The sequence below is a fragment of the Eublepharis macularius genome, chromosome 7, assembly GCF_028583425.1.
Source record: "Eublepharis macularius isolate TG4126 chromosome 7, MPM_Emac_v1.0, whole genome shotgun sequence".
NCBI classification, from domain to species: Eukaryota; Metazoa; Chordata; class Lepidosauria; order Squamata; family Eublepharidae; genus Eublepharis; species Eublepharis macularius.
The window spans coordinates 94,602,792-94,622,395 of NC_072796.1; the positions used below are offsets into that span (position 1 = coordinate 94,602,792).

The following is a 19,604-nucleotide window of genomic DNA, read 5'->3' on the forward strand; positions in this document are numbered from 1 at the left end:
TCTTTGTACAAGCAGCATAACATGACCCAGAAGCTCATGGATCTCCCGAGAACCAGTATTTTCAAAATGAAAATTACATTTGGCTATTTCACTAATTGTGAAAGTTGTGTCCTTCTAGCTTGCACATTATGCTGCCCATACAAGGAGATTACTTCTGTTCATTAAAAAAAGTGCATGTGGGAACCACACCTATATTTCAGTCTGACCAACTGTTTCAGGTCATCAGTCATATCTATCTTTGGAAGAAATATTGCAGTGGATGGAAGATGCACCTTTAATTTAAATATATCTGGCATAATAAATACAAGAATATTCAGAAGAAAAATGGAGGTTACATTTGTGAATTTGCTGATGTTTCTCCTTGATTTGCATTATCTGTTTGCATGGGGTTATTCAAAAACTGTCCTGTGGCTCCAATGTATAATCTTGATCTCATTGGCCATTTCTATAAGAAAAAATAAAGGATGCACAATTGGTTAGTATTGCTTAGGAGTCATGAGTTGAACAAATTAGATAATTCTGAGATCACACACAAAATGCTAGAGGTATCTATTGTTTCCGGAAGTATTTACCAGCTCTAGACAATGAATAACAGAGGGTCAGTTTTTTGTGAAAAAACATGGCTATTGTGAGAGTCAGTTTAGTGGTCTGGTTAAAGACTCTGTTCTAGAGAACCGGGTTTGATTCTCTACTCCTCCGCTTGAAGCTAGTTGTGTAACTTTGGGTCAGTCACAGCTTTTAGGAGCTCTCTCAGCCCCACTCACCTCACAGGGTGATTGTCGTGAGGATAATAACTACACACTTTGTAAACTGCTGTAAGTGTGGCAGTAAGTTGTCCTGAAGGGCGGTGTATAAATCGAATGTTATTATATTATTATTGTCTCATTAATTTTTTAAAATTCTTATTGATATGTTCTGCTATCACATACAATATGTAAATTATAGCTATTGTGATTATTTCCAAATTTAAATTCAGCAGATCTCTGCAAAAAGCTTGCAATTAGGTAAAAGAAAAATAAGTCATGAGTGGGGAAACCCTGATAAAATCAACATCCAATGTTAAACAAGTTGCAATCACCCACAAACTACTGACCAATTCAAAAAAAATATCACTGAAGCTGGAATGTTTAAAGAATAGTAACATAGGAAAAGAGAAAGGTTTTGATATTTAAAGCAACATTGGACCTCTTGCACGCACTTGTGCAAATGTAATTGTTATTGTGAGATAAGCAGCAGCAGAAGGCTAATTTTAAATTGAATGCACAGACTAATAAATATAGGTTTAACTTTCAAATTACAGATGTAGAAAGAGTTTTAAGAGTGCAATTCTAAATACCATTAACAGAAAGCAATAGAAATAAACATGCAGACTATGGACTGCACATCACATGTGAAAACTCCATAAGAAAATAAGATGAGAAAGAGTCATCTGGCTAAGGAATAGGATTAGAGATGAGGTATGAAATTTTCTCAATTATTAGTCACCTTGATAGGTACACAGCCGAGTCTAGCTACTTTGGGTTCTTTCGGATGAAGAATTCTGTGTAAGCTTTCACACTCTAACTTAATTTGGTCTAATGGGAGCTTTCCCCTTGGCTTACCTTAACCGGATGAAGGTAGCCATCTCCTCTCAGCATGCCCAAGCTCTCTCCAGGCAGCTCCTCTTCATCCTGCAGGCTGCGGGTGAGGTGAGCAATGTAAGTAGTGGCCAGAAGCAGCACGTCCAGTTTAGAGAGCTTGGTGTCAGGTGGCACGGAGGGCAGGGTTCGCTGCAGCTCTAGGAAGGCATGCCGTAGGGTCTGCACTCGGCTGCGCTCTCGGGCTGCGTTGGCAGCAGCTGGTCTCCCCAGGGTTGTCCCAGCCCGTTGTCCAGCCAAAGACGAGGAACAGGAATTGGTGCCAGAAACTGAGGCTAGCAGGGAGTTGGAGTCCGAGCAAGGCACGGAGAGCTCCTTGCATTTCTCAGATACGTGTCTATAGTCCATGGATGGGAGATGATGAACCTGCAGACATCAAGGAGAAATCCAGTGTGTATTTCGGAGGCTTTGTTCTTAGGACTGCTGCCTGAAGAAGTTTTTTTTTAAAAAAAAATTATTGCTGTAATTACATTGTGACCTGATTCTATGTTTGTTTGTTTGTTTAAATTTGTATTCCGCCCTCCCCACACCAGCAGGCTCAGGGCGGATCACATTTATAGACATTAAAATTACAAGCACAATTTAAAACATAATAAATACAGTATAAATATTTAAAAACAAACACAAGCGGCACAAACATAACATTTCTGCATCACTTTTCAGCATAGAAAAAAGGTTTATGATTCTTTTCAAGGAATAAATAAAAGGTGATTAATTCATTGAACCCTTTCTGTCAGTCTTCCATTCACTTTGCATAGCTGGCCACTCGAGGGGGGAGCCTTCTAAAGTTAAATTAATAGTTTATTGGAACAATATAACACAAACAGAAATTGCAACCCAGTTTAGAAATATTTGTGATGGCAAGGCCTGTGATCTTGGCATATAGAAGAAACATCTGGTTCACAAGTATCATATTTCTATCATGTTTTTTAAAAAACCTGGTTGGTCATATGCAAAACAGAACTCAGTATGGAGCACACTTAGTGTGCAGTCGTATGTAGAATTACTCCAGTCTAAGTCCATTGAAGTTGATCAATTTCATTGGGCTTAGAATGGAGTAACTCTGCAGAGGATTACATTGTTACTAATTTGAAAATCACCCTCTCTGAAACTAATGGACTTACTTTCTAGTAAACATGTTAGGAATTGAGATATAGGAACAGCTATGTCTGTTATAGAATCAGTTTCTCCCTATTTACTAACAGAAGCTGAGTCATGTCAAATGAAAGTTATTATCCAATTATCAACAGAGGGATTGTTCTAAAGAATCCTAGTACATATATCTGGATCATAATTTATCATTCTGTGGTGAATATCTGTTAATTATGGCACCTTTAAAAGCATACAAAATCTTCAAAATATACAGAATCAATCTGAGTCTAATAAGTGGGTTGTGACTTTGACAGTTTATTTTGTAATTCATAAATCAATGCTCCTGTGGAAATAAAAGTGAAAACAAATGGTATTAGAGTAGAAATAAAATTGTAAACAGCTTAATATCCTTTTTTCTTTTTTTGTGTGTTAATGTGGCTTTTGGCAAAAGAATCTGGCAGTGAAATAAATAATGGGAATAAATTAGATCAAAAAATGTTTGGATTCGAATAGCCCATATAATTATCCCAAAATTCTGTTTTAATTCTACATGGCTGAGACCCCCACTTTACAAATTATTAGCATCAATAAAAGACATTTTCAGATAAATAAACATTTTTATTAGTCAGAAAATTCTGCCTTGTTTGTGCAGCAGCTATAAAAAAGATGAATGATAATCGCATTAACAGGGGAGTCTCTTGGAAAATTCTTGTTAAGGATTGTAATTCAGCATCGTTAAAATCAAACTACTTAAGTAAGACTGGATTGGATCTGTACTTAATCTGAAAATTGGTTAATCTATAAATTACTATAAATGACTGAAAAGGAGGAAAGATAAAAATCTGCCTTTTTGTAATGGAAGAGTCTTTTAACATGTTTGTGTAGAAAGTACATTTTGATCTTGCTCCGATAAATATTTATATTGTAATGGTTTTGTGTCTGTGAATGGATCTCATTACAAATTGGCTAAGGTCCAAAAAAATACTTTAGGCACACCCAGTGGATTTTTTTGCCTTTTTTGTTAACAGCAGTTAGCTCTGCGGCTTGTGGTTGTTCACTTGGCTATGCAAAACTAGTTGTGTGGTTAATTGCATATTGATAGACAGAAATCATATCTGTGTGCACGCATACGGATATATATTGACCATGAATCAAAGAAGCCTATGCACATGGCTAAATTGTTTTTGAACATGCAAAGAAGCTTTGCTCATTTTAATTTTCTACTGTACTCTAGATTTTTATTGTACCATATGCTACTCCATCCAAAGGTCTCCATCCTGACCTTCAGGGGTTGCTTCTTGAAAGGTGTATATAGTACAATTCCAACTGTGTTTACTCAGAAGTAAATCCCACCAAGTTTATGGGGGCTTACTTCCAAGTAAGTGTGCCATCTGCATTTAGCTATACACTTCAATTTTTTTGCGCCTTAATGGCTATTTTTTTTTGCTGAATTGCACCCACTGTATATATTTAAGTAACCGCATTCCGCAATTATATATAATTCTGTCAATTATATATAATTGACAGAAAAATAAAAATATATTGTAATGCATCTTGTTGGACAAAAACTAGCAAAACTATGGAACCAGTTTGTAACAGAGAACAAAACTTAGCTGCGATTTCTTCCCCATAGCTTGTGGTATGTGATGTGTATAAGAGGGAAAGGGAGTGTATATATGTTATTCCTCAAGGTTTTCTTCATATGAGGTCAAAAGATGGGGCTGCAGTTGGGAAAGGACTGAGGGACACACATAGCTCTACTCATCTCAGACCATTGGGACAAGAAGTTCTGAGCAGAGATGAATTCTGTTCCCTTCTCAAGAGCTTCCCCCAATTTCAGAGTGACACACTTCCAAGCTCCATACAAATAAATGAAGACTTTCACTCCCTTGTATGTGTAAGAAAGGGAAATTAGCTACAATGAACTTGAGAGGGAAGTGGTCTACAGTGGAGCAGAGAGGGGAGTTTCTCTCCCCCAAGATTTTCCAGAGTAGCCTAGGAGTTCATGGAGTTCTTGCCTCAGGCAGCTTCCTGTATGGCCTATTGGATTGCACAGGCCCCAGTTACAACTATGTTAAGATTGGAATACAGAGTGATTATGTTTTTATATGCTGATGAATAGCTCTAATTCATAGATCTTTTAAAAGTATATATTTAATGTGGTTTTTTACTTTTAAAAATTGGTTGTTGGACTTGTAGCAGCTCATGTTTAAAGCAAACTGTAAAACTGCTGGTATATCTATGGGGATTTTTTTTGGTGATGACAAAATTATGGGTTGTGGATGATTTTTTTAATGTTGAAAAACAATTTGTTTCTCCCACCTTTTTGAACATACACAAGTGAACATTATCAGTTACATTTAGTTGGCCCATAAGCAATAACTCCTATATTTATGAGTTTTGGGACAGTTGACATTCCTATGAGAATAACATTCACCAGACTGCAGCCATTCACTCTAACAGGTACGCATTGACCACAGAACTATGAAAGGATATATAATGGTGCATACTGTACAGCCAGAGCCATTTTGTTGTTACAGTTGTACTCAAAGGATGGAAGGAGAATCCACTTCTGAAAAAGAAGCAGATATTCCTATTATTTACACACAGGGAAATAACAGAACAAAGCCTATGGTCAAAAAGAGTCCAGTAGCACCTTTAAGACTAACCAATTTTATTATAGCATAAGCTTTCGAGAATCAAGTTCTCTTCGTCAGATGCCTGATCTGACGAAGAGAACTTGATTCTCGAAAGCTTATGCTATAATAAAATTGGTTAGTCTTAAAGGTGCTACTGGACTCTTTTTGATTTTGCTACTACAGACTAACACGGCTAACTCCTCTGGATCTAAAGCCTATGGTGTCTCTCATCCACAATTTATAAACCTTTACTAGTTTTATGATTTTCTGAATGCAGTAGTATCAATAAAATTTAATAATATTACTTACAAATAGTTATTGTCCAGTCAATCATTTTTTGTCTTTCCAATTTTTGCTCTTCTACTTCCATTTGTTTTGCTGAACACAGCAGCTCAGGTAAAGTTACTTGCACCACTGAACTTATGTAAAATGTGGACATTTTGTGTTTAAATTAATTCTTTTATTTTCCATTCTATGTAATTAGCAGAAATATTTGGTAGCAAATGCAATCAACAAAACAAATGTTAAACAGCTGTGGAGGTATTAATCCTTTACTGATAAGAACTGTTTTACATGAAGGATTCAAAATGTTAGATGGTGATAAAGGGGAGTTTACAGGTTGCGGGATACAGCTGACTGATCCTTGACAATTAAATCCACTGCCTCTGTGTATTTATTGGGCTTTTAGGATCTCTTTGCTGCTACAAGCAATGCCAATCAACCAGAAGAAAGAAACTGTAACAAATTGACTTTAATACCAATATTCCATGTAACCATTTAGCTGAACTCCATTAGTCTAGAGTGGAGGGACTTCACAAATAAGTGAATGGAAGCACATCTCAAACCAAAATATGTTTATCTGGAAACTCCGGGAATCTGAAACAGCCAAGAGAGAACTGATTTTAGGTTTGAAATTCTAACTTTTTTAGAAGAAAACTCTTGAAATATAACAGAGTCTTCAGGCACCTCTGAAGCTAAAGCTTTCACGGGCTAGATTCCACTTCATCAGATTTACAAACGAAGTCTGTTTGGGTTGCAACGGACTAACGTGGCTCCCCACTTGGAATGCATCCTAAAATAAAGAGCGTAATTTATGCAAGAATATTATTTGCAACTAAGTCAGGGATTGAGTTAACAGCAGTTTTTCAGTAAAAGACCATTTCTAGGTAATGTTTTTAAAGCGTCATTCTCCCCCGCCTTTTTTTTTTTTTTTTTTTTTTGCTGGGCAGCCCAACCAAAGAGGTGCTTTCCAAGGTCCCGGGGGTCGTACTTTCCTTGAGCCTTACGTACAACTTGACTCGAAGGGCATCCCAACGTGTTTACAACTGGGGTGTAAACACGTCCCCTGCAAAAAAACTTCTCCTCGCTCTTGGCAGATCGATCATGAATGATGCCACCTTGGAGGCTACTTAGAGCTGGAGAAGACTGCAACCGTCTCTCCCCCTTTTATAACTTTTTAAAAACCCTCCGACGTTTGTCTCTTGTTGATTTCACATACTAAAAAGCAGAAACTTCTGACAGCGCGGAGAGCTACATAAACTCAGAGATTTACATCTCTCGCTCCCTAACCCCGATCACTAACCGCAGGTTAAAAGACCGACTTCGTATACAGTGATGCAAGGAAAAGGTGTAAAAACCCGCTTGTTACCACTCTCATGGCAAGCAGGAGAAGATGGTTAAGGAGAAGTCACTAACTCCTTCTGAGAGCAAGATTCGGGTCCAGCCTCACCTTAATCTGGCTGCTCCACTACAGACTAACACGGCTACCCACCTGAAACGAATTCTTTCTAACTTGCCTTCCGTTTCTGCCTGCCCTTCCTCCCAGGTTCGCCAACCCTTTCCTTCAGGCTACTCTAGACGGGCTGCTTGGATGTCACTCTCACTTCCAAGTGACCCTGGGATGCGAAGTGAGCAACATTTGGACTTGGCAATAAGTTCCAGTGAAGGGTTTGCCTTCAACCTGGTATGGTTGAGACGGGCTTCTAAGGCTGCAACAATATTTGCCGTCGAAGCAGGGGGCCAAATCCGCCCCTCTGAAAGCAGAGCAATTGGCTGCTAGAGCAGAGCAGAAAGTTACAGAAGAAAGGACTTACTTTGCCTTCTGGCTGTATTGCCCGACTGGGAGGAAGACGGCAGAGCAGCGCCAATGTAGCCCGGCGTGGGAGCCGAGCCGGTCCTTTTTATGGGACTAGGAGGAGCCGCTCAACTCCGGCTTGGCTGCTCCTCCTCTTCTCGCGTCGCCTGGTGTCCTCGCAGGCGAGCTCAAACCTTCTCCCCTGCAAGGAGCCAGAGGCTGGATATCAAGGAAAGCCGGTAGAAGTCGACTCCAGATGATTTTAAACGGATCCGCATGAATTCATATGATTTTTACTTATATTGAAACAAAACAAAAAGGCCTTCATATTATAGAACATGTCCTAGTCTACAGACAGCACCCAAATAATCACACACCTACCCCTCTGTGGTGCCGCTACGACACCAAAACGTCAGATGAAAGCTTGAAATCTCACGGATCCTCTGGATTTTTACATGGGCTTACTCAAAACACCATACCCATCAATATCAGGTCTATTGCCACAGGTTGCACCTAAAAAAATCATGCATCCACCGCTTCGTGGCATCACCACGGTGCAAAAATGTGCTTCAAAAACACGGATTCTCCAGATTTTTACCTGGGGTCACCCCAAACTCACCATACCCACCAATATCATGTCCATTGCCACAGATTTCACCAAAAAAATCATGCACCCACCGCTTTGTGGGACCGCACAAAACCTGCACAAAAACGTGCTTCAAAGCATGGCTCCTCATGGATCCTCTGGATTTTTACAATACTCCCAATACTATCCCATGTCGTGTCCCTTGCCAGAGATTGCACCCCCCAAAATTATGCACCTACTGCTTCGTGGCACTCCCCCGGTGCAAAAACGTGCTTCAAAAGCAGCGGTCATCACAGATCATCCTGATTTTTACATGGGGTCACCCAAAACTCAACATACAATCCTGTGTCATGCCCATATCCACAGACTGTTGCAAAAACCATGCATTGACTGCTTTGTGGCACTGCCACTGCCTAAAAACATGGTTCAAAAGCATGGATCCTCTTGATCCTTCTGATTTTTACATGGAGCTACCTAATACTATGCAATCCCATATAAGGTCTATTGCCACAGATTGCACTAAAAAATCATACACCCACCACTTTGTGGAACTGGCATGATATAAAAACATGCTTCAAAACCACGGATCCTTCTCACCATACAATCCCATGTCATGCCCATAGCCACAGTTTGTCCATTGCCAAATACATCCAGGATTCTCTGATCTGTCTTCACTCGATTAGAGAATATTTCTTGGATTTCAGGAATCCCAGATTTCTGGGGTGATCCCTGAAACCTGCAACCAGATTTCCCAGATTTGTGTGCATATGTGTTTGTGCACTGCTACTGTTTACTTTGTGAATGGGAAACTGCAAATTATGTACAGCTACTTGGTTTTTATAACAAAAAGAAGCCTTAGGAAGCTCAAATTTGGACCAAAGAAGCAACAAGTAGTGAACACTCAATCCTTTGCCTCTGGTCATTTTTCCTCCTCTGGGTGTCCCATCAAGCCACATTGCACATATGCAATGAAGTAATATTGTGGTCCCTAATTACGGGAAAAGGCTCAACGACACCCCACATTCTACATGGAAATGGGAGGTCATGTGAATGAAACCTCCTTTTTCATCAGGTTTCACCAGTATCCACAACAAACTGAATTTACTCACTTACTTCATTTATACCCCACCTTTCTCTCCAAGGGGGACTCAAAGTAGCTTATATCAATGTCCCGTTCTCCATTTTACCCTCACAACAACTCAGTGAAGTAGGTTAGGGAAAGAGTGTTTCACTGGCCCAACATCACACAGCAAGTTTCAATGTCACAGCAAGGATCTGAACTTGGTTCTCTCAGATCCTAGTCCAAAACTCTAACCACTGCACAACACTGGCTCTGGTGTGAGATAAGAGAGTGAATTTTGATAGGACTTCATGAAAAAATTATGACAATCCATGAATTTTAATGCAGTTTTCACAGAATGAAATGCTACACCTGTCGTTTTTGTGCATCACTCCATAGACATTGATGACATGTGCAATTTTGCCATATATTTGATGGAGCAATTTTAAAGATTATAACAGTCCATGAGGATTCATATATTTAATGCAGTTTTGCACAAAGACAATGCCACCATGTGGTGGGTGGGATTTTTTAAAATTTTATTTTTAAAATAGAAAAGGGGTACAGAAAAGGAAAAGGGGACAAAAATTAAAATTTGTCCCCTTTTGTGGGTGGGATATTTTTGTGGTTCAGTCTGTGGGTAAGGACATGGTATGGGATTGTATGTTGAGTTTTCGGTGACTCAGTGTAAAAATCCACAGGATCCATGAGGACCCATGTATTCAAACCAGGTTTTTGTGGTGTAGTGGCCCCAACAAATGGTAGGTGGGATATTTTTGTGGTTCAGTCTATGGCTATGGACATGCTATGTGTTTGTACAGTGAGTTAGGGGTGACCCATATAAAAATCTAGAAGATTCACTAGGATCCGTGCATTCAAGCCAGATTTTTACAACATGGCAATGCCACCAAGTGGTGGGTGGGATATTTTTGTGGTTCAGTCTGTGGCTAAGGACATGGTATGGGATTGTATGATGAGTTTTAGATGACCTCATGCAAAAATCCACAGGATCCACAAGGATGCATAATTTTGAACCACGTTTTTGTGGCGTGGTGAAGCCACCAAGTGGTGGGTGGGTGTTTTCTGTGGCTCATTCTTTGGCAATGGATATGATATGAGATTGTATGGTGAGTTTTGGATGTCCCAGTGTAAAAATCCGCAGGATCCATGAAGATTTGTACTTTGGAAGCTTGTTTTTGCAGCATGGCGGTGCCACAAAGTGGTGGGTGCGCGATATTTTTGCTTCAGTCTATGGGTATGGTCATGATATGAGATTGTATGGTGAGTTTGGGATGACCCAGTGTAAAAATCCAGAGGATCCATGCTTTTGAACTCTGTTTTCACCCTGTGGCGGTACCATCAGTGGTAGGTGGCTATTTTTTGTGGTTCATTCTGTGACAATATACATGATATGGGACTGCATGGTGTTTTGGGTAACATCATGTAAAAATTCAGAGGACCCATGAGGATCCATGGCTTAGTACCACATTTTTACTCTAGGGCAGTGTCACCAAGTGGTGGGTGGGAGATTGGCTGACTCCATATAAAAATCCAGAGTATCCATAAGGATCTGTGCTTTTGAACCCTGTTTTTGCCCCGTGGCCATGCCACAAAGTGGCAGGAGCATGATTTTTAGTACAATATGTGGCAATAGACATGATATGGGACTGAATGTTGAGTTTTGGATGGCCCATGTAAAAATCTGGAGGATCCATGAGGATCTGTGCCTTTAAAGCATGTTTTTGCACCTTGGCGATGCCATGAAGCGGCAGGTGCAGGAGTTTTTGGTGTAATATGTGGCAATAGACATTATTTGGGGTTGTATAGTGAGTTTTGGGTGGTCCCATGTAAAAATCTGGAGGATCAATGAGGATTCATACTTTTGAACCATGTTTTTAGGCGGTGACGGCACCACAAAGCAGTCAATGCATGTTTTTTGCTGCAATCTATGACAATGGACATGACAAGAGATTGTATGGAGAGTTCTGGGTGACCCAACGTACAAATCCTGAGGATCCATCAGGATCTGTGACTTGAAATTATGTTTTTGCACCATGGTGATAGCATGAAGCAGAAGGTTCATGATTTTTGTGGTTCACTCTGTGGCTATGTACATGATATGGGATTGCATGGTGTTTTGGGTAACTTCATGTAAAAATCCAGAAGATCTGTAAGGATCCGTGCTTCTGAACTCATTTTTGTGCCCTAGCGGTTTCACCAATGGTAGGTGGGGGCATTTTGTGGTTCATTCTTTGGCAATGGACATGATATGGGATTGCATGGTGAGTTTGGGTGGCCTTGTGTTAAAAGGAAGAGGATCTGTAAGAATCCATGATTTTGAAAAATGTTTTTGCGCTCTGGTGGTGCCACAAAGTGCTGTGTGCATCATTTTTTGGTGCAATTTGTGGCAATAGACATAATATTGTATTGTATTGTGAGTTTTAGGTGACCCCATGAAAAAATCTGGAGGATTCATGAAGATCTGTGCCTTTGAAGCAAGTTTTTGTGCTGTAGCGGTGCCACGAAGCGGTGGGTACATGATTTTATTTTGGTGCAATCTGTGGCAATGGACATGATATGGGATGTATGGTGAGTTTGGAGTGACCCCATGTAAAAATCCGGAGGCTCTATGAGTTTCTGTGCTTTTAAAGCATGCTTTTGTCGTGTGGTGGTGCCACAAAGCGATAAGTGCATGATTTTTGGGTACAATCTGTGGCAATGGACATGATATTGAACTGTAAGGTGAGTTTTGGGTGACCCAATGTAAAAATCCACAGGATCCAGAAGGTTTTCTTTACTATTTTAAAATACTATGTTCACTTTAAAAGGCATCTTGTTAAACACAGCTTCTGCCTGAAATGCAGAAGATTTACTATAACCACACTCCTTGACATTTTGTGTTTGGCTCCGCCTTCATTTTGTGGTTGTGCCCATCACTCTGTGTCAGAATTCTAAAGGAATTCTAAAGACTGAAAGGGGGTTGGGCACCCCTGCCCTACTACATAGGCCAGGCAAGGAGATTGCCTGTGCTGATGCCTTGAGCTGTCTTTCCTCATAACCACCAAGGAGGTGCTGCTATTTGAGTTGTTGCCTGATCTTGCTACCGCATCATCCAAGGACTCCATTCGTACCTGTTCTCTGGGTGTAAATTGAGCAGCTATTAGAGAAGCTTGAGAAGAAATGCAGGGCACTTGTATCAAAACAAACCACACAAGATCATCCACATTTCCCTTTTGTTAAATATATATATATATTTATTGTTTTTCACAAATACATAAAGAAATATGAAAGTTATCATTATGCTTGCCTATATCCATTATCTAGTTCTTCACCTCCTGTATTTCATCCTACTACATCTTTAACTGTAAGTTTCATTGTATCGTATATTATTACCCTTAGCATGTTGGGCTGTCTACTATTATTTGGCCAGCTTTATCCAGATGGCGATGCAGAAATTCTGATACTGTGGTCCTATGATGAAGGAATATATGATTTAAAAAATTAAGAGTCCAAGGAAAACTTGTTCTAGTCTGTTTATAGCCAAACCTTGTCCCCTGCATGTACGAAGCCACAAAAGTTTGCATTGTTGAGGGAGAGGTGGTTATTAAACCAGTACACAGTTTCCCCTGTATTGTGGAATGGTGAGTGGGAGATACATGGTAATCATGGATATTTGAGTGTTTGGCATACCCATCTATTTCCTTGAAGCGCTGACTGGTGGGTTAAAAATTGTACAGTTTGTGAGTCATATTTTGATGCATACCTCCTTTGGTTACATCTGTGATTTACCAAGTGGTGTTCAAAGTATTTTTGGTTTGTTCGTAGAATCCTGTGAGACAAGGTACATTTAAGGTTTCTGAGAAGACAGCAACACACACATTTAACTGAGGTACCAAATGGTCTTCAAAAGACTATTGCTTTAGTTTGTTGCAAAACTGTTATCATAGGTGCAAAGTGGCCACCTAAAAGCAGGAGTTCCACAGAATTTCCAATTGCTAATCTTTACAGTAACTTGAAGATCCAAAAAGATAGTTTCAGGTAGGTAGCCATGTTGGTTTGCAGTAGAACAGCAGAATTTGCATCCAATACCAGTACCTTATAGACCAACAAGATTTTCAACCTATAAACTTTCAAGAGTCAAAGTTCCTTTCTTCAGAAGAGCCAAAGACAGCAAGGCAAACAGAAACCAGATCATGAGAACTGAGATGCTAAATTGGAATACAAGACACCGTCTCCACAGATACGGGAAGACAAGCGCAAAACTGCTCAACAACTGTTACCTGAGCACTAACTGAAGACATTTCCCCCAGATTTGAAGTATGTTCAGCGAGAGTTAAGCTCCTTAATAATTGATTTCAACATCTACATCTCTCCCAGTCAGCATGTACATCTCTCCCAATGACATCAGTGCTACTGGATTCTTATTTACAAGAAAGCCCCATTGATTTCCAAGAAACATTCTGAGCAAATAATTATGCACTCTTTAGTGCACTAAATTAGCTGGGCATGTCTAGAAGATTTTAATTTCCTCTGCCCTCAACTTTCTATTTGATTCCTAGCTCTGAACTCGTCTATGAATGTATTTGTTTGATGTGAAATCCCAAATTGTTTCAAAATAAAACTCAGTTCTGGCACTGAGCCATGCTTTGCAACCTGTGGCCCACAAGATGGGAATGGCTGCCCTCAACAAACTATTAGCTGGCACCATATTTCACTCTCCACAAGGAAATAGTTCCAAGTGCTATGAATTAATCATCTTTCCATTAGAAGCCTGGCAGGCATTTGCACAATTGAAAGCAATGCCTATATTCTCTAGATACAAATGCTGAAATTGTTCTTTATGAAAATTGTTTGGGTTAGGATAAAGTAACCATTTGCTGGAGGGGAGTAATTTAAACATTAGGCTCAGAGGTTAAACAATCTTTTCATACATTTTTTCTTTCCCCTCCATTATTATTATTTTTTTAGAATTTGCCAGTATTGACCTTTGCTTTGCCAAAGAGAGGAAAGCCACAGTTCTTATTTTTCAGTAATTTTTCATACCTTCCTATAATTAATAAATAGTAATGTTTGATGTCCACGTTAAAAAGCTTACAACTCTTCTAAGTGTATGAAATAAGACCATAACTTGTCTCAACACAATAGTCCTTAATGTAGCTAACTATAATTTTAGTTCTGTGTACAAATAACTGCTTTCTATAATGATTTTGTAGAGATGCCAAGCTGGGAAGACAGAACGTGACATGTTTATAGTTTAACGGCAAACAGGAATGGGCTTAATGGTCCCCAAATATCTCAACACTTTTCTGATCACCACATTCTGTAGTGAATGTTTTCAATTAATATACATTTTTGATTTTAAAATTTTTTTCACCAGACTTAATACAGGAAAGAAGTTGACCTCAGTGAATACAAATCTAGGAAAACATTCAGGAGTTTCCTTACAAATTGTGGTACAGTCCCTATTAAGGAGATGGAAATGGGATGCCCCAAATGTCAAAATCACAAAACACTAAGATTGTAAGCCTTGTTTTAAAAAAAAAAAAAAACAAAGAACTAGTTTAGGCTTTTGTGTCTTGAAAAGCAGACTTCCATCACCACCAATTGGTTCAGCAAATCACTTTTACAACTGGGATATTTTAAAAACTGTGATAGGGCATGTGGGTCAGCTACTCAATAAAAAAAAAATTAAGTCCCATATTAAGTAGCTTTTGGATTTAAAGATTCCAGTATTTTAAAAATTTATTTTCCAAGGTGGAAAATGGATTGCAAATATATATCTAGTTGATACATTTGTAGCTGTTAGAATGCCTAAAAATATGGACACACACACAACCATATATATGTGGGTGCTTGACCAGTAAAAAAAGTTATATTTGGATGGCTGGTAATTACAGTCCTGTAACATTAATGAGAAGAGACATTCAAAATAAATAGGCAGGGTGTAGAATTATCCCAACCAAACACTGGGAATGAAATTTTGATTATGTGATAACATAGACACAATAAATCAAATCTTTGACCCAGCAAGACAGAAAAATAAAGTTTGAGTTATTTGCTGTCTCTTATTTGGCCAAGAAAATTAAAAGCTTAAACTTCAAGTATAATTTGTAATTAGGAAATGGGGTTTGGAGAAAAGGTGATTTAAAGGACAAAAAGCAAGGTGCAGGTTGCAGTATATTGAAGACACAGGAGGTGTGCTGTTCTTAACGGCATTTACATTACAGTTCTCATATTGTTTTCTTCTGGAATCATCCTACTAATTTTTATGGTATTATTCCAGACTAAACATGTTATGACTGCAGTTATAATTTCTTTAGGATAGACAATGTTTTCTTTGGGGATTTTTTCTCTTATACAGTTATGATCCCATTTATGCTGAAGTGCATGAACTTAAGCCAACTGGTACACTCTTAAAAAAACATTTATTTGGCATTAAATCTCCCTGAAATCAATGGGATTATCTTCCAAACAACTATATTGAAGATATGATGTAAACCAGTTTTAAGTTCCAAGTAGTTTATTTTAATTGTGGGTTAAACTAGATGTGATGAATGAGATGAGTGTTTGCTGAAATGCAGCCACTGGAGGCTGTGAACATGATAAGGGAAGATGCTTCTCATTTTCTATTTGGTCCATTTTTACTCCAATATGTGGGAGAAACGGTATGTTCCTGCTCCGGACCAGTGTTCCCGCTATGTGAGCATGTGAGCAATTGCTCACAGATTCTGACCCCTCTGCTCACAGATTCTCAGCTGTAACTCACAGGTATTAACTCTCAGGTGGCCCAGCCCTCCCACTCAGCCAGTGCCAGCAGGCGGGCCCAATAGGGATGGAGCAAAGATGGAGCCCTATCCCACTTCTCTTGTTCCTTCCCAGCTGTGGCTGGCTTAGCTCTCAGGGCAGAGCCAGAGCGCGACTCCAGTTGCCACTAGCTCTCTAGCTGGGGAACAGACCAGAGCTGAGTGATGGGGGCCCAGTCTGACCCCGCTGGGATCTCCTCAGCCCCAGAGAGAAGAGGAGAGGAGGTGGCAGCTCAGCCGCTGCCATGGTGAAAGTGTCATTTAACTTGGTCTTGGTGCAATAGAAGACCGGAAAAAAGAAGGATGAAGAAGGGAAGGAAGGCAGAGAGCTGGGCCAGGTGTTCATCATGCCTGCTGACAGCCAGATGAGGAGAAGGCCATTGCGGTGCTGAAGGAGGCTGGTTGGACTTTACCGTTGATGAGGCCTCCTTTTCAAGGGCTCTTCCAAAGTGACTTTTACAGCCTGAAATGCAGATTCGACCAAGAACTGGATTTGACTGCCCTGTCTCGGCAAGCCAAGCATCTCCATCCAAAACGAAATCAATGGATATAGACCAGAATAACTCTGCATAGGACCGTGCTGTTGGGGGTTTATTTTAGTGCAGTCGCTTTGGGACTGGCTCCAGCTCTCGTTTTCTTTTTTCAAGCCACCTTCTTTGAAGGCTCACAGACTCACAGCCCTTCTTTGCCCCCCACCCCAAATCTGAAGCGAAAGTGAGCCTCCAAGGGCAGGTGTGCCTGACTTGCCTTCTCTCCTGCAGTAGAAGCTGAGGGAAGGCCTCCTTGTTCACAGAGGAGTCTGTAGGTGCAGAATTAAACAGGAAGCCTGGAAGATTTTGCAGGGTTTGAGTCTAGTGGCACCTTAGAGACCAACAAGATTTTCAGGATATGAGCTTTCCAGAGTCAAAGCTCTCCTTCAGATATGAAGAAAAAGAGAACTTTCATTCTCAATAGCTTATACCTTGAAAATCTTGTTCGTCTCTAAGGTGCTACTGGACTCCGATCCTGCTGTTCTACTGCATACCAAGACAGCTACCAAACCAAAACTTTTTGGGTGCCACAAAGTCTCCTCTTTCACTTTGTTCAAAACCAGTGGTTACTGGCCAGTTCCAGGGGTTTAAGTTTTGATCCTGTTCACATTAACTGGCTTGCAACCTGCTGATGGGCCCAGTTTTAGAGTATCCTAATGATGACAGATCGAAGCATTCTGGAAATGTTTCCTCCTGTCATCCTGTCTTCTTAAAAATTATGTTGTTTTCTGTTTGTGAGCCACCTGAAGCAGCTCTTTGTACAGGTGGTACATAAATATTCTAAAGAAAAATCAAACGTTTGCAATTCTGTATTTGCACGTCCTATTCCTCTGAGCTGCAACACTGTGCAGATCTTGTTTATTTGCCCCAGAAAACTGGCAAATGGATTTCAGGATATTGAAGTTGCATGCACAAAATTACTAAGGCGCCAGGTTTGCCATTCCTCAGCTTCTGTCTAAAATGAAAGGGGTAGATGAGTCACATTTTCTTTGTGATAGAGACAAGAATAGAGAGATACTGCATTTATGTATTTTGTAATTGTCTAAAGCACAATTGTTCTAAATGTTGTATAGTGTCAGATTTCCAGGTGCTTGTAAAGGGTAATGGCTAACTGCCTGAGCTGAGAAATCCAAGTCAGAATTGCACCTGAACCACAAGAAAGCCAGTCAGCATGAATGTAAAACAAAAGTCCAGTGGCGCCTTAAAGACTAATTTTTATTTCAGTACGAGCTTCTGTGAATCACTGCTCACTTCTCAGATGTGGAAATCAAACTTAGAATCCTTCTTATGGGGCAGATTGGGCAGGGTGGGGATTAAGATCAAGGATGAATTCTGTCATGAGTCTTTCAAGTGCAGATTCATTATGTGGAAAAACAAAACGTGAGAATGATTCTCAGGTTGATTTCCATACATATCTGAAGAAGTCAGCAGCACTGTCTCACAAAAGCTCATCTTGAAATAAATGTGCTAGTCTTTAAGGTGCCACATTTATTTTGCAGCAACAGACTAACACTGTTACTTTTGCAATCAGCATGAACATATCCATTTTTATACAGAAGTATACTCTGATTTTTGTGGCCCTTTCACCTAATGGAACTAGATGGTCTTCGACAACTGGTTTTTATTGTTAATTTGTTTTGATTGTAATCAAAATGTATTACGTGGTTTTTGTTTTTGGATTCTACAGAGGCTAGAAATCAATGAGTTTAGACTGGAGTAACTTTGTACAGGATTATACTGTAAATCTCTCCACCTACATGCTGCAATCTTGTTGGAATAGAGAAGGCTAACACATGCCCAGGATGGGATGCAGACCCTAGCATATGTTCTCAGATATATTTATATTTGTATATCAAATAGTTTGGAAGTGGAAGTATTAATAACTTTTCCTGCAGAGTAATTTAGTTTGATATTTAGAATCCATGTTTGAATGACTGCTTGAATTGCTGCTTCTAAGCGAGAAGCGATACAAATTATAGTTTGTAGTTTACGTATGTATGTTTTGTATGTTTGTAGACTGAAATAAATTTTTTTTAAAGGAGGCGTGTTCAAAACTTTAATGAAAATTATTGTTTTGGCTCACAAAGTAGCTTTTTAGCTCACTACGCTGCACAGCTTAGAGGGAACATTGCTTGGGACTCGGAATTAAGATTACAGGGAGAGGTCAAAGCAGCTCATGCGGTGGGTATATGAGAGGGTCTTTTCAGTGGCAGCCTCATGATTATGGAACAACCTCCCCAAGAAGGTCTGCCTATCTTCCTCACTTTTGATCTTTAGGAGGCAGCTGAAGACAGTTTTATTTAGAACTGAATTTATTGATAGTTTTAGATAATGATTTTAAATTGAGATTTTAATCTATGTCTGTAGCAAGCTGCCTTGAATGCTGTAAGGATAGAAAGATAGCTAACAAATGTTTTAAATAAATAAAAAACAGTCCCTTACAGGGAGAAAAGAAACTGGAAATGTTAGTAGCAAGACCCCTCCTCACCCTAACAGGGCAGTTTATGGATGGAATATCAAAAACACCCCTTCTTCATGTACTCAAGGTACTGCCTGGCCCAGACCAGATGCCCGCCAGGGGGAGCCTGGAAAATTACCGGAATGTGAATCATAGGTGGCTGACTGACTGATGGCCCCAGAGAGGGTTGCATTAACTTAGGATAATGGGGCTCCCAGGAAGCTCCCGACTTATCTCGTCAATGCTGTACTTCACTTCCCCCTACCCACTTACCTGGTAGCTTTCCCCATCCATTACACCCAGGGTCATCAAGCCCCATTCACACCTATAGTCCACTGTAGGTAGAGCCATTAAGCCTCTCCCAACTTTTTGTCCAAACCTCTGGATAACCCATTAAGTTATTGTTTTGGGGCAAAGACATTAGCTTGCCCGATAACTGTCCCTAGCCACCAGTGAGTGTTTGTATGTCTTGGGATCTGTCTATACGCCCCCAAATCTGTTTTGGCCTCTTCTCTTCATCGTGAAATCCTGGTCATTTTTCTGCTGTCTTCATAGACCTGTATCTTCAAGACTGGTAACTATTGCCCTCCCTGAAACTGCTTTCTCTTCCTTTCCTACCTGATTTTCTTAGTTTTATGTATGCTGGGGTGGGGGGTTGTATGTTTGTCCTTTTTATTTCTCCTTTAATAAAGAAAAAAACAGGGTTTCTCACCTGTAACTGTTGA

The 19,604-nt window shown here is 39.8% G+C and overlaps 1 protein-coding gene across 1 annotated transcript; it reads right to left on the reverse strand.

Annotated features, from left to right (window-relative positions):
• Window positions 1-331: 331 nt before the first annotated feature.
• On the reverse strand, window positions 332-1,985 carry TCF24 (transcription factor 24). Its single transcript, XM_054984305.1, has 2 exons — window positions 1,602-1,985; window positions 332-445 (listed from the first exon to the last, which is right to left on the reverse strand). Exons 1-2 carry the CDS (start codon window positions 1,983-1,985, stop codon window positions 332-334), a joined length of 498 nt encoding a protein of 165 aa, XP_054840280.1.
• Between the last annotated feature and the right edge of the window lie 17,619 nt (window positions 1,986-19,604).

Excerpts from the sequence above, each read along its gene's own strand:
- TCF24 (XM_054984305.1), bottom strand. The coding sequence starts at position 1,985 with ATGGACTATAGACACGTATCTGAGAAATGCAAGGAGCTCTCCGTGCCT. Across the intron at positions 446-1,601 it reads GCTACCTTCATCCGGTTAAG|AAATGGCCAATGAGATCAAG; the intron begins GTAAGCCAAGGG and ends TTTTTCTTATAG.